Source organism: Selaginella moellendorffii, unplaced genomic scaffold, assembly GCF_000143415.4.
Source record: "Selaginella moellendorffii unplaced genomic scaffold, v1.0 SELMOscaffold_7, whole genome shotgun sequence".
NCBI classification, from domain to species: domain Eukaryota; kingdom Viridiplantae; phylum Streptophyta; class Lycopodiopsida; order Selaginellales; family Selaginellaceae; genus Selaginella; species Selaginella moellendorffii.
In genome coordinates this window covers 1344355-1358660 of record NW_003314268.1, presented here as the reverse complement: position 1 = coordinate 1358660, position 14306 = coordinate 1344355, and the positions used below count along the sequence as shown (strand labels likewise).

Below are 14306 nucleotides of genomic sequence, written 5' to 3'. Positions count from 1 at the left end.
CACTTATTATATTCATAACTTTTAGTGTTTTTGTTGTTTTTTTTGTAATGCACCCTATTTCTCTCCCTTTAAACCAATTGGAAAGTGGGTAATTCAATAATAAAGTATTGTAGTGCACTCTATCTCTCTCCCCTTAAATCAACTAGAAAATAAGCAATGATAAAGTATTATAGTGCACCCTATCTTTTTTTTCTTAAGCCAACTAGAAAAGGGGCAATTTCTTGATGAGAGACTTCTTAATGGCTATTATATCCTCATTTATACCTTCATCCACATATATGCTACACTTATATCCTTATTGATTATTGACTAGATTTATTTTTTAAATAGCCATGAGAATTGAGAATTGAGCCATGTAACATGCTTTATATTTCTCCCCTTAAACCAATTGAAAAAAAGGTAATTGCTTAATGAGAAAACCCTTAATAATTATTTTATCCTTATTTATCCCCCAAGGTTCCAAATGATAGTATATACAAATTTTATCTTATAATCACATATGCTACAAGTATTCAGTTGATGACTAGTAGATGCAAACACTCTTAAACTTCTAATAACACCACCTTTATTATCAAACTTCACTTAGTAAGTAACTTGTATTATAAAATCATTTTCCATAGGAATTGAAGCACACTTCAAGTATATTAGATTTCCAAAGCCTTCATGGTTAACTCAAACACATGATTTATGATAAAAAATACTTTTAATCTTAACTTCCTTCCCAAGATAGATCACAATTTGTTAAGTTTCCAATTCACTTCTAACTTATCTTGTAGAAATGGCTTTAAGCTCACAAGCATTTTGTGATACTTATATGTTAGAAAATGATATCCCCAACATAATCATGACATTATTTCAATCCCTAGAAATACACACATAAAAACTATTTATATCACAACATTAAGAATGCATTCTGTCTTACTATATTCTTTTTAAAATGTTTTGAAGAACCAATCAATCATCTATTGTTAGAAAAAATTTAGCAATATTTGGCTGTCATGCATTAATAGTAGCAAGATTGAAAACATCTAAATCACTAATTTTTCATTTTGCCTTGCCATCAGTAGTGCTTCTCATGATTGCTTCTACATAGCCTTTGGAGACAAGATGTTACTCTATATTTTGAGTGTAAGAGCCTAAAAAATTATTTAAATTTGAAATGAACATAATGCTAAAAAAAAAAAAACAATTCACCTTGTCATGGAAAGAGTTTGGTTACATAGAATCTTCATACTTTCTAAATTGTTAAACTTACAATCTGGCAAAAGAACAGTTTAACTCCTTGCAAATGTTAACAACTTTCTCCATCATCCATGAGTTGTTGGTTTATGGAGGGTAAGAGAACTTAATCACTGCCAACTAAAAGAGTGGTTATGGCACATAAGGCACATAACCATAAGAAACGTAGACATTGAGCACCCACCTCTCAAAACCAAACGAATGCACTATAGGTCAAAGGACCATACTGCCTCTTTTTATCCACACTTGCAGTGTGAGAAGAGGGGATAAGAAGCTACCTAAATTGGAAAACCATAAGCGATTCCAATTCCCAGTGTATCTCAAACCGCAATGCGTCTTTGGATAAAACAAAATTCCACCACCTTGTTTGCCACATCCAAGCCTTCTGAGCTTGCAGCTCGAAGTGGAGGATCGCCTAGTCTGGACGAGTTCTGGTGGCCTCACCGGATTCTTGCTTGCTTGGACATAGCCGCGATTGCGGCTTTGGCTCCGCCTTGCACTGCTCTCAATCGTGTTACTCGCTTCTCTCTAGGAAAGAAAGGTTACCTCTAACTCGTGTAGTTTTGTCTTTTGCAGAGTGTCTTCCATCTTGCTGCTGCTCAACATTACGGTCAAAACGATTTTCAACAAAACAAAATCCAAACCTTACCTCTGAGTCGATATTAATCGTTCTCAATCACGCGAAAGCTTGCATGTTTGACAGAAGCACGTACACAGCCGAGTCTCCCATGTCTCCGGAGCTCAAAACGCTCGTCACGGCTTTCTTCCCGTGCCTGACATCGTTCCGGCCTCTACAAGCTCCCAGCAAGGACTTCCACTCGACACCATCCGGCACAAACGGCATGTCCGCGATGAGCTCTCTCGCCTCCACCAAGTGCCCGGCTCGAGCAAGTATGTCCACCATGCACGAAAAATGGTGCTTGGAAGGCTCGATCCCATAGTCCATGATCATCGAGAGAAACCACTGCCTCGCATCGTAGACTTTCCCTGCGTGGCTGCTCGCAACGAGCACCGAGACGAAACAAACATCGTCCAAGGCGTGAGCGAGCTTCATCGAGTGGAATATCTCGAATGCCTCGTCGGGAAGTCCGTTTTGAGCGTAGGCCGCAAGCATCGCCGTCCAGGACACCGAGTTTCGATCCAGCATTGCCTCGAACATTCTTCTGGCAGTGACGAGATCTCCTGCTTGGAAGTAAGCCGCGAGGATCGAAGTCCAGGAGAAGGAGTCTCGCTCCGGCATGGCATCAAAGAGCTCCTTTGATTCTTCCACCAGGCCGTGACGAACGTAAGCTCCCAGGATGGAGTTCCAGGCCACGAGGTTCTTCTGTGGAAGCGTATCAAACATAAACTTTGCTTCCTCGAGGTGGCCTTGCTGAGAGAAAGCACTGATGAGCGTGGTGACGAGCACCAGATCTTGCTCGGGCATCGACCAGTAGAGCGCTCTCGCTTGATCAAACCGGCCCTTTTCGATGCTGCAAGTGATCATCAAGCTCCAGGAAGCCAAGTCCTGCTCGGGCATGCGATGGAAAACCTCCATAGCTTCGTCCAATCGCCCTTCCTTCGCAAACGCAGCAGCGAGGACGTTCCAAGACACCATGTCCCACTCGGGAATCGAAGAGAAGAAGTTTTCCACCTCCTCGCAGTTCCTGTTTTGTGCAAAAGAAGTCAAGAGTGAGTTCCAAGAAACCAAGTTGTGCAAAGGCATTCGATCAAATACCTCTTTTGATGACGCAAACTCCCCATTCCGGGCAAATGCTGTGATCATCGCTGTCCACGAGACAATGTTCTTCTCTTTGATCATAGAAAATATCCTTTTCGATTCTCCAAGACTAGCAAGCTCCGAGTATGCAACCAGCATAGCGGTGCACGAAACAGTGTCCCAAAAAGGCATAGAATCAAACACCCTTGTCGATTCCTCCAGATGCCCATTCTGGGCATATGCTTCCAGCATCGCAGTCCAGCAAAGAACATCCTTCTCGATCGCGAGAGTGAAAATCTCCTCCGCCTTGTGAAGATCTCCACTCTGCCCATACGAAACGATCATCGCCGTGCAAGCCACCGAGCTCCTCACCGGCATCGCGTCCCAGAGCTCCCTCGCTCGATTGATCCCGCCATTGCGGATGTAGGCCACGATCATGAGATTCCATGAGAAGAGATCGAGATTTCTGGAGCCGTGGAGGGCGTCGAAGACCCGGCGCGCGTCGCTGGAGCTGCCGCATCGCCCATACATCTCGATCAGCTTGTTGAGAAGGAAGACATCGTCGTCGCGGACGAGGTCGCGAATGCGGGAGTGGAGCGTCGACGCCGCGGAGAGCTTGGTGCACGATTGAATCGCCCGGAGTGTTTGATTTCTCCCCTCGATCATAGAATACCCAAGAACCCTAAAAGTTTGAAAAGGGGTAAAAAGGAACAAGAGCCCTAAACTTTGAAAGGGAGAAAGGGGGCAAAAGAAATATTCCTTTTAGGTCTAGCGCCTTAGGGTTTTTCCAGGGTTTGGGCGACGATGAAGGTGAGAGTGATCTCTCGATCGGAGGAGGCGTTCACTCGCGAGCGATCCCAGGATGTCACCAAGGTATTCCGCAACCTCGATCCCCGCCTCCACCCGATGGAGCGCGCCCAGGAGTACACGCGCGCGCTCAATGCCGTCAAGCTCGACAAGATCTTCGCCAAGCCCTTCATCGGCGCGCTGTCGGATCACAGGGACGGCGTCTCGTGCATGGCCAAGAATCCCAGCCGCCTCAATTGCCTCGTCTCGGGCGCCATGGATGGAGATGTCCGCCTCTGGGATCTCGCCTATCGCAAGACCGTGGCAGAGTTTCCAGGCCACAATGGGGCCGTGAGAGGGGTCTCCATTTCCAGCGATGGAGATTTCCTGGTTACCTGTGGAGACGATTGCACTGCTCGGCTCTGGGAGCTTCCAGCGGCGGAGATTGGAGAGGTCTCGGGTGGCGTGAAGCACTGCGAACCTGTGATGGTTTTCCAGGACAAGAACTCTTTCCGAGCAGTGGATCACCAGTGGGAGAAGAAAGTCTTTGCTACTGCTGGAGCCAACGTTTCGGTGTGGGACTATAACAGGTCCGAAGCAATGACGAGCTTTTCCTGGGGATCCGAGACAGTGGTATCGGTGAAGTTTGATCCGGCCGAGCCGGACGTGTTCGTCACCACGGGGAGTGATCGAAGCATCTGCCTCTACGACTTGAGGATGAACACTCCACTGCGGAAGCTTGTCATGCAGACTAGAACGAACGCGGTTGCTTGGAATCCTCGCGAGCCTTTCAACTTCACGGCCGCCAACGAGGACTGCAACTGCTACACTTACGACATGAGGAAGCTCAAGTTTGCGAAGTGTATCCACAAGGATCACGTCTCGGCGGTGATGGACGTGGATTTCTCCCCGACTGGGAGGGAGTTTGTGACGGGGTCTTACGACAGGACGGTGAGGATTTTCTCCTACAATGGTGGCCACAGCAGGGAGATTTACCACACGAAGCGCATGCAACGTGTTTTCAGCGTCAGGTTCAGTGGGGACGCGACGTACGTGATGTCCGGCAGCGATGACACCAACATCCGTCTGTGGAAGGCCAAAGCATCGGAGCAGCTCGGCGTGCTACTTCCGAGAGAAAGGGCCAAGCACGAATACCTTGACGCCGTGAAGCAGCGGTACAAACATTTGGACGAAGTCAAGAGGATTGACAGGCACAGGCAGCTTCCCAAGGCGGTTTTCAAGGCGAAGAAGTTGAGGCAGGAAATGACCGAGGCGGCCAGAAAGAAGGAGAGCAGGAAGAGAGCACACAGTGCTCCCGGGAGCATGCCTCGTGAGGCAGCGAGAAAGAAGAGGATCGTAGCGGAGCTGGAGTAGTTTGGCATGCAAGTTTCAGTTCAGTTTACTAGGTGGTTTGAGCGTCACTCGACAGGCAGCAAAAGTCCAGGGAACAGCTTTCATCTCCAGTCAGAAAGTTTTACGGATCTGGTCTGTAGAGCTTGAGGAGATTCGCCATCCTTTTCACAGGGGATTCTCTTCAAGTTGGAAGAGAATCCAGGAGGTGCTTCCAGGCTGCTGCAGGCTTCAATGAGTGAGGACTTATGATTGGTCTTTGGGATCGTGCGTAAAAGTCTCGAGGTGGCGATTTTCTTAAGTCGGGGAATTCGCTTTCTTTAAGCGGTGAGCACCGATTCGTATCCAAAGAGACAATCGAGTACGTACCGAGTGGTGGGGGCTGAGGCCTGTGCACGACAAGTTATCCGGGATTTAATTACGACAGGAAAGAGGAGGTGCAAAACATGTCACAGTCGCAGCTCGCGCGTCAACTGCACTCATGTGGCAAGTGGATATTAGTTTTCTCTCCAGTCGCAAGACTCGAAGAGCTGGGAAATCATCTCACAGTCAGAGCTCCAGGGGATGGGAAAAATGGACGAAGAAAAAAGGAGATTTTGCGTGCTCGATGCGCACGATCCCACGAGAAGTTGAGAAGTTGAAGCCGGTAATGGAGGTGGATGGTCGTTGTGACGATATCAGATAGATAAATAGTACGGAACGTGCCGGGGCGGCGGCGGCGGCGCCAAGAGCTGAGATGGAAGTCACGAAAATGGCTTCTGGAAGAATCGGAGTATTTAAGGAGGGTGGAAGCTCGCAGCTCTCAGAGAGGCAAGATATCCCTCCTCGTTCTCCTCTTATCCGGAGGCAGTGGCAGCAGTAGCAGCAAAGGAAGGAAGATGGACTTCTTTTCGGCAGTTTTTCTTCCGGCTGCGCTGCTATTGTTCGTGGCTCTCAATCTCGCAGCTGCGCAACAATGGAGCAACGCTCATGCTACATTCTACGGGGGCAGCGATGCCTCGGGAACAATGGGTATGGCGAAGTGAAGTTCCTCTTGCGATTAGTTTTTGCTGACAAAAGTGGTCTTTTGTTTCTTGAAGGTGGTGCTTGCGGCTATGGAAACGTGCTTAGTGCTGGCTATGGAGTCAACACCGCGGCGTTGAGCACCGCCTTGTTCAATGGGGGAGCTACCTGCGGAGCTTGCTTCCAGATGCAGTGCGTCAACTCGAGATGGTGTCGTCCCGGAAAGTCGGTCACCGTCACCGCCACGAACTTTTGCCCCCCGAACAACGCCCTCCCAAGCGACAATGGGGGCTGGTGCAACACACCCAGGGAGCACTTCGATCTCTCCCAGCCAGTCTGGGAGCAAATGGCCATTTACCAAGGAGGGATCGTCCCAGTTCAGTACAGAAGGTAGACGCAAAAGCTTCCTTTTTCCTGTTTGTTTTTTCTCCAGGACTTTGATTTTGATGACGGAATTGATGATGTGGTGATGGTCTATCAGGGTCAAGTGCTACAAGCAAGGTGGGATCATCTTCACCATGAACGGCAACCCAAACTTCAACTTGGTTCTCATAAAAAACGTTGCCGGATGGGGGGATTTGAGAGCCGTGTCGATCAAAGGCTCCAACACCGGCTGGCTCCCAATGAAGAGGAACTGGGGATCGAATTGGGAATACCATGGAGTTCTAGTCGGCCAGTCCCTCTCCTTTCTGCTCACACCCAGCATGGGAGGATCTCTCATCTCGTACGATGTTTTTCCTCGCAACTGGCAGTTTGGACAGTCCTACTCGGGCCGGCAATTCAGCTAAAGCGAAGAGCCTTGCAGAACAAACGAAGAATAAGCGAGGACTTTTCTTAGTTGTGGGAGCGCTGCTCGAACTTTTCTCACGCGGAAAGAGTCTTCCAAACTCTCAGCTTTGCTGCGGTGCTTCAGGGGTACCCGCCACTGAGACTCCATGTTGATAGCAGTTGGATTTGATAAAAAAAAAAAAAACAATGGCCATCACAGCAAGATTATAGACAAAGTTTTGCCATGGTAGAAACATAATATGCATTGCATGGAGAAAAGGACCACTTGGCAATTGCTAGCATGCATAGTTTAGGTATATATAGGGTCTCAAGCCTCCAGCAATTAATCACCAATCCAATAGGCTCAATCAAGCTCGCTGTGATTACTCTCACCATGAAGGCTGCTTTAGTGTTCGTAGTGTTTGCAGTGGTTACTTTCCAGATTGCATTTTCTTCTTCTTCTTCAAGTAGTTTAGATGAAGTTGAGGTCTATGGGGTTTCAGCAGCTGTGGAGCCAGCGTCCAATTCTTCACTTGTGAATCCTTCAGAGATGGATGATTGGGAGCAAAGTGGTGATGGCCAAATCAAGCACAAGAGGAGGAGCAACAACAACAACAACAACAACATCAACATTAATATCAATATTTTCTGCAAGAACAAGTCTATGGATGGTGATCACAAGGAGGAGGAGGATGACAAGAAATCCATGGATCATGAACAGAAGGAGCAGGATGATAAAACTATGGATGGTGATCACAAGGGGGAGGAGGACAAGAAGTCCATGGATCAAGACAAGAAAAAGTCTTTTCCATAGACAATGTAGGAGTCTCAAAGCACCAATAAAATCATGAAGCATTCATATAGTTATTGAGAGAATGCATAAGCCCTAGTTGGAAGATTTTCTAGGGTTTAAGCGAGGGGCAATGGCGCTGCGCGGCGTCTGGCAGCTCAAGAAGCTCCTGGTCCACTACTGCAAGCGATCCGGCGGCTCGCGAGGCGCGAGGTACTGACGATGACGATGACCGCGGTTGCAAGCGCCTACATTCGTTTTCTCTAGGGATTTCGTGGAGACGCTCCTGCCGCGCTTCGCCAAGGCGAATCCACAGATCGAAATCGAGGCGAAGTGGCGCCCTCACCAGGATCCTTATCTCGAGGCATTCTTTCGTGAGTGTTTTAGAGCTCTACAAGTGGTTTTTACTCCTCTTTTATATTCTTGTTGTGTTCTTCATGTTCTTCCGGGTGTGTTCTCAGCTTGTCTGTGTTTACGTGCATCCACTCTTTTGGCTTTTCTTTTTCTGTTCTCTTATATTTTTCTTTGTGTTTCTCATGTGTTCTCATCTCCTGTTTCATCTTTGCCTACATTGCTTTCTTTGCATCTCTGCGTTTCTCATTTCGGTTTTCTCTGTTTCGAGCAGTGAACAAAAGGGAGAGGACGATTGGTCTCAGGAACTTAAGCGCCGAAGATTGCCTGGTTCAAGCCAAGAGGCTGCGCAACCTGGTTGGGCGGAGACCGATCAAGAGGAGAACGAGAGAGATCTCCACAAGAAAGAGCATTCAAGGGAGATGGACTCCCTTCCTCAAAATAACGTGATTTTTACGTGGAGGTAAACTCGAAAGTCCTGTTTTTCCTCTTTTATAATTTCCAAACCACGGTAATTTGTTCCTAAGATGATTTCAAGGTGTTTGAAGCTGTGGAAGAATCGCAGGACGACGAGGACTATTACAAGATCAAGCTTAGTGAAGAACATCTTTGAGACGGAGTTGGGAAAAGCTGTGTAGCTCCCAACGTCAAGCCGATTTGCTTACCTCTTGACAAAGATCTTTGTTGGTACTTTTGATATTTCCAGCCCTAGAATCTCGACTGCGTTGATCTCAGAGATGGTAGCAATAAACATGATGGCTGAACACAAAGAAAATATTGCCAGGGTTTTCTCTATCAACAAAAGAAGATCATGAAGACCTTCAGACTGTTATTTCGCTTATTAATGAGATTCGGCTCGTATTGGTGTCAAACAAGCTCTAGGCGGTCTTGGGTGGTGGTAGCGGCACAGCTATGGTTTCCAGCTCTCGTTCTTCAAGCAAAGGTGATAGTGGGCTTGGATTTTGGGACTACGTTTTCTACTCCCATCTGGCCAGTTGTGGAAGCGTCGCACACCATCCGGATGAGAGTGATGCACGAATGAGAAGGTGCCAAACATGAAGGTGCCAGTTCTGGGGGACTGGGAGGAGGAACTTACGTTGACAAGAAATTTCTCGACTTACTGATCAGAAAGATTGGGTGTCTAGAGAACATCATCAGAGCTTGGAAAGAGTAGTTTCAATGGAACTGGTGTCAAACTGTTTGAGCTTCCATGGAAGCTATTTGATGGGCAGCTGGGATGCGTAGAGGGTCATGGTGAGAAGTATTATGAGGAGATCCACCCTTGACACCGAGGTGGAGAAGGTTGCCTCTCATGACACGATGATCAAGCATGTCTTTTTGGGTGGCGGATTTTCAGAGAGTCGTCCTTACCTCGTGATAAAGATCATGGAGAAGTACCAGAGTAATGCTGACGTGATGAGAGAGGTGATCTCTCCTCCATCACCAGATGTTGCCATTTGCAAAGGTGCAGTGTGTTAGAGGTATAGATGATGTGGCATGTAATTATGCCCATGTGGTAGAAATTTCTATGTATATGTATTCGTCCATATATAGTTGAAATACACAAAGAATTTTTCCTCCTTGTGCACATCTCTCCACTATTAACATAGTATCAAAGTAATTAGTTCCTTGATTCTGAGCATGACACTTGCTAGGTATAAGGCCAATAACAAGGAAAATGAGCTTTTGCAATGCTTAAAGCTTTTGCACTAGCGTTGCATCAAAAGGCAGTAGCAAAGTCAATGGGGGTTAAGAAATTTTAACATAACCTTATTAAGCTATATGTATATTATAATATTTATGATATAGAAAGGGAATATGGAAAATGTGCATATCAATTAGCCTAAAAACCTTAACTTATATAAAAAATGAATGGTCTAGATTGAAACCAATCCGACAGTTATTAAAATCCTACTATACTATTATTAGTATATAGTATCATAGCCATATATTTGAACCTCTTCTTGAAATAATGGAAAACCAACAGAGTTCTTTCATAGATGGGCTAGGATTTTAAAGAACATCAAGAGGAGGCATTGGTAGATTTGTAGGTGGTGTCAGTTATTTCTGATACCTTTGTAAGAAGTGTTTTAATCATTGCACATGCATAATTTATAAAGGATCGGTTTGCTCCAGCTCCAGCACAATTCTCAGGGGGATGAAATTAGACCTCCCAATCCCTGCTTTCTTTGCGTACATCTCCATTTCAATGCATCACTCCAGATCGCAGGCATGGTGAGGCACCATCCTATCTCTTCCTCCTGCAAGCTCAATCCATAATTGCCGGAGATGCCTGCCAATGAATCCATGATAAGCTTCTCCACTGAAAGCCAATCCGGAAGACCTTTTAACGTGCTCTTCGCGAGCTCACCATCTTCGAGCATGTGCTTGAACTTGGTCACGAAGAAACCCAGCTCCCCTCGGTTGGAAGAAGCCTGGAGAGCGTCCGAATAGGCTTTGAGCGCGCTCCATCCCCAAGAGAAGTTCCCCCGTTTGTGAGTAGAACAAGCTGGTTTGCGTCTTACAGTAGGGCCTGCTCGCATCTGGCCAGTCATAAAAGCTATGGACATCATCAGGATCAGAGCGATGAGAAAAAGGAGAACCCAGAAAACTTAGTCCCGATGACACCTTTCAGTTAATTGGAAATCTATGTTTTATTTTCTCGATTTAGCTCTCCGAGAACACGCACTCTCTCTCCTAAAATTATCTGGAAAGCTGGGAAACTGTTGCTAATGCTCGATATCTTTCGCTGTTTTGCAGGAGCAGCAAGAGCAACCTCAGCAGCTCCATGCTGATCTTAGCCTGCCATGGTAACGATGAGAGGCCCGGATCAGTGACGTGGGATCGGCTGTCGATTCCCCCTTCCTCATGTATGTCCAAAGGTGTTTCTGCCTAGGAAAAGCTACTTTTTGGAGATTATTGAGACAACAGCACCACTCATACCCGAGTATGCGTTTTGGTCTGCAATGCCATCACCCTATGCCATTACACTACATTCCCGGGCCTCTTGGACCAGGGTGATAGGCTTCAAGTTGGAAGCCAACTGCTTGTCAATGAGGTCTACAAGTTTTCCCACCTCCGTCTCCTTTCGTCTTTGGCTGCTTATTTCGTTTTGAATTTATAAAAACGAAGATCCCTTGATTCCCCGCCCAACCAAGCTGAACCAGGCGCTTAAGTTCCTGTTTATCGGGACCAGTAACCTCTCTCTACGTTCACTGCTCGAAACAGAAAAGGAAAATGAGAAACACAGAGATGCAACGAAAGCAATGTGCAAGGAACATAGAACGCATGAGACGAAATGGAGAAAAACTACTTGCAGAGAGATTTCTCATTTTCTCAATTTCTTCTTTGTGTTGATGGTGCCTTTCACCCCCCATCTCTATGGAAGATGCACTCAGCTCAACGCAGTAGAGCTTCTCAGGCTCGTGGTTCTTGCCAAAGTTGGGCCGCTGTGCAAAATGCTCATCATCTCAGACTAGCTAGGCATGATTCAGGCTTGAATTCAGGTATAGATTAGCCACCTGATCATGAGTGGGATTGTCATCTAATTATGCCCACGTGGCAGTAGTTTTTATATATATGTACCCATTCATATATAGTTGAAATAGAGTTCTTCCTCCTCATGTATGTCTTTCCACTGCTAACATAGTGCCACTCGGTTTTGGTACCTGTTGTCTCCAGAATCTCCAAGAAATGGTATGGCTTAGTTCCAGGATGGTGAGTACAAGTTTGAGTTGAGTTATGCAATCCAAGTGGCACCAAACATAGATCAAATGCAACGAGTGGCTTGAATCTGTGCAAAATTTGCAAATTCTAGCTCCTTCTGGCTATAGGGATGCATAGCAAAAAACACGGAGGGCTGGATTTTGCAAAGTAGCTATGCATAGATCTGTTTACTTTGAGATGTGAAATTGCTCCAAAGTACATCATTTTGGTCGTACGGGAATGCGAGCTCTTACTATGAGCATTTGTGTTTCCCAGTCGATAGTAATATTTGAAAATGCTGAATACAGCAGTGGTTGTATTTTTAATGTTCTCACTTCTCCTTCTCCGATTGATACGGGTTTCCAACTTCGTGATTCCTGTATGTTTTTCTTCTCAAATGGTGTCCACACCTCAAGGTATGGATTCTAACAAATTTTTGTTGCTTTAAGCCTATGCATGCGCAGATCTATCTAGCGCTCTTTTGCCCACAGTCCTTCCTTTATCTTGAGGTCAGTAAGCTCATGTATTGCGCTTCCAACCGGTGTAATAAATCCTCTTACAAATTGCTGTCCAAGTATTTCCTGTATTTCTCTAAGCAGGAACCTTGGAATTTCTTCGTAAGTTCGAGTGACAGCGTCCCAAGTATGCCACTCAACTTCTTCCTTAAGATAAATAAATTCTTGATCGATGTACACGAAAGATCTCCACGAGAGCTCGAGGATGATTCTCCACGTATACAATTCTTGTTTATCTTGTTTTCCTATAAACTGTGCACTGTGCATGATAGCGCCGTTGCAAATTGGTGTATAGTTCTCCTTGTCTAATGTGTTGTGAACTAAATTAAAGATTCGTTCCTGAATCTTAGATGGCAGCTGCCTGATGGCTTCTAAAAAGTTTTGAGAGTCTTGCATCTATCGAGGGATTTTCTCATCTCGCTGGTCTCTCGTGCAAGCCCAAAATTTCCATTTTGCATCATTGTTATCGCTCTCCTCATGTGGGCTACAAAATTTTGGTGATTGTTCATTCTCTTTTATCATTCCTCCCCTTTGGTTCTTTCAATTTGCTGGACAAATTGTGTAATAGTCGCAAGACTGTTTCTTTGAATTCTTGAAAGCAATTAGTGCTCTGTTTTTCTTTTTTTTTTTAAACTATCGTCACTCTTTTTGGTGTCATTTTCGTGGGCTATTTCTTCTCGTTTCTTTCTCTCTTCCGTTGCGGCAATGTCATCCCTGATTTGCAGTCTTGCTTTTGCTTGTTTGCAAGTGTCGCATTGCCATTTTGGATAGCATTGCTTGTATGGTTTAGCACAATTTCTGAATCCACACAAAAGGCAGTCCTCGTATCTTGTGCAGCTTGTATCTCCAAATGGGCAGTCGTGCTTTTTCATTCTTCCTCCATCTCCAGCCGCTAGAATTTTCCCTTAGTCGGGTACTCCACCAGCTAGCATGGAATGGAACTTGGGCTTAGACCCAAGCCGGACGCAGAACAAGGACAGGCACGCAAGCGGGAGCTAAACTATGCCTCAGGTTGGTCGGCCATGCCCGACCTACCCACTATCCCTACTATACATTTGGAACCCCCCACAGCCCCCCCTTTGAGGAACACACGCTTTGGGCTTTCACCCCAAGCCTCCCTTAGTATCAGGAGTTAGTCTCTGGGACAAGCTCGAAACTTACTAAATATGGAATGTCCTTAGATTGCGAATTTGGATACGGGACGAACACCATTGTGTTCAGGCCGATCTCTACATTCTGTAAATATGCCAAAAGAGCATTTGGGACCGAAATGAGACTAACACAAAGGGCATGATAGCGAGGGTGTTTTGCAGACACGGTAAGCTATCATCCAGCAATATTTGTCAAGACCCCCAACAAGATCAAGACTGGAAAATGCTAAAGACAAAGAGAAAAAGCTAGTGAAAACAAAGAAGAAGCCTTAGACTGGTGTTGATTCAGATTGTGGAGAAATGGAACAAGGCTAACCTATATATACTATAGGTTGATGAAGCTCCACCACTCTTGGATCGAGGACGGCCTAAATACAGCTGAGGTCGAGGAGGCGCCACATCATCATCAGGAATGTGGCTCGAGACTCAGGAATCGGGAAGTGTCTCGAGACTCAGGAATCGGGAAGTGTCTCGAGACTCAGGAATTGGGAAGTGTCTCAAGAGTCAGGAATAGGGAAGTGTCTTGAGAGTCAGGAATGTGGTCTGCAGGTCAGGAATCCGGCGAGAGTCAGGAATGTGGCAAGAATTGGGGGATTCCTGACAGCACCCCCTCCTCAAGAACGAGTGGAACGAGGATGTGAACGAGAATGAAGAGGAGGATGAGATGAGCGGCGAGGGATGGGAGAGGGAGAAAAAAAATGAGGACTGGGACGAGAAGGATAGCGGCGGTGGAAGTCCTGAACAAGGTCAGGAGAATGAATCAGGTTGTCCGCAGGTTCCCAAGTGCGTTCCTCAAGTCCGTAACCCTTCCAGTCCACTAGATAGTAGAGTTTAGACCGTGAAATCTTGGAATCAAGGATGTCTTGAACCTCGTACTCAGACCCATCCTCGAGCTGCACTGGTGGAGGCGGAGGAATGACCCGATTTGGAATAGGACTGGGAATATAAGG

At 46.1% G+C, this 14306-nt stretch overlaps 4 protein-coding genes across 7 annotated transcripts; 3 read left to right on the top strand and 1 right to left on the bottom strand.

The window, feature by feature from the left end:
• Positions 1-1364: 1364 nt before the first annotated feature.
• On the bottom strand, positions 1365-3619 carry LOC112345085 (pentatricopeptide repeat-containing protein At4g02750-like). The gene is made up of 2 exons (XM_024671088.1): positions 1889-3619; positions 1365-1834 (listed from the first exon to the last, which is right to left on the bottom strand). The coding sequence occupies exon 1, from the start codon at positions 3602-3604 to the stop codon at positions 1916-1918; it is 1689 nt and encodes a 562-aa protein (XP_024526856.1). The 5' UTR covers positions 3605-3619; the 3' UTR covers positions 1365-1834; positions 1889-1915.
• A 75-nt stretch (positions 3620-3694) lies between these two features.
• LOC9652777 (DDB1- and CUL4-associated factor 13) lies at positions 3695-5334 on the top strand. The gene has a single exon (XM_002966497.2). It carries the CDS (start codon positions 3743-3745, stop codon positions 5096-5098), a length of 1356 nt encoding a protein of 451 aa, XP_002966543.1. The 5' UTR covers positions 3695-3742; the 3' UTR covers positions 5099-5334.
• Positions 5335-5692: 358 nt separating this feature from the next.
• Positions 5693-7080, top strand: LOC9652776 (expansin-A2). The gene is made up of 3 exons (XM_002966496.2): positions 5693-6085; positions 6154-6466; positions 6558-7080. The coding sequence occupies exons 1-3, from the start codon at positions 5953-5955 to the stop codon at positions 6862-6864; spliced, it is 753 nt and encodes a 250-aa protein (XP_002966542.1). The 5' UTR covers positions 5693-5952; the 3' UTR covers positions 6865-7080.
• A 635-nt stretch (positions 7081-7715) lies between these two features.
• On the top strand, positions 7716-8719 carry LOC9652775 (NADH dehydrogenase [ubiquinone] 1 alpha subcomplex subunit 2). Of its 4 annotated transcripts, none has more exons than XM_024671091.1 (4): positions 7716-7847; positions 7902-8008; positions 8260-8448; positions 8534-8719. In XM_024671091.1, exons 1-3 carry the CDS (start codon positions 7768-7770, stop codon positions 8433-8435), a joined length of 363 nt encoding a protein of 120 aa, XP_024526859.1. In that variant the 5' UTR covers positions 7716-7767; the 3' UTR covers positions 8436-8448; positions 8534-8719. The 4 variants fall into 4 exon arrangements, with proteins under 4 accessions (XP_024526859.1, XP_024526857.1, XP_024526858.1 ...); XM_024671089.1 differs by having other exon boundaries at positions 8524-8719; XM_024671090.1 differs by having other exon boundaries at positions 8513-8719.
• Positions 8720-14306: the final 5587 nt, after the last annotated feature.

Bases quoted from the DNA above. Each gene is read 5' to 3' on its own strand.
- LOC112345085 (XM_024671088.1), bottom strand. From the start codon at position 3,604: ATGATCGAGGGGAGAAATCAAACACTCCGGGCGATTCAATCGTGCACC.
- LOC9652777 (XM_002966497.2), top strand. From the start codon at position 3,743: ATGAAGGTGAGAGTGATCTCTCGATCGGAGGAGGCGTTCACTCGCGAG.
- LOC9652776 (XM_002966496.2), top strand. From the start codon at position 5,953: ATGGACTTCTTTTCGGCAGTTTTTCTTCCGGCTGCGCTGCTATTGTTC. The intron at 6,086-6,153 runs GTATGGCGAAGT...TGTTTCTTGAAG, and splicing joins CGATGCCTCGGGAACAATGG to GTGGTGCTTGCGGCTATGGA. The intron at 6,467-6,557 runs GTAGACGCAAAA...ATGGTCTATCAG, and splicing joins GTCCCAGTTCAGTACAGAAG to GGTCAAGTGCTACAAGCAAG.
- LOC9652775 (XM_024671091.1), top strand. From the start codon at position 7,768: ATGGCGCTGCGCGGCGTCTGGCAGCTCAAGAAGCTCCTGGTCCACTAC. The intron at 7,848-7,901 runs GTACTGACGATG...CGTTTTCTCTAG, and splicing joins GGCGGCTCGCGAGGCGCGAG to GGATTTCGTGGAGACGCTCC. The intron at 8,009-8,259 runs GTGAGTGTTTTA...TGTTTCGAGCAG, and splicing joins TTATCTCGAGGCATTCTTTC to TGAACAAAAGGGAGAGGACG.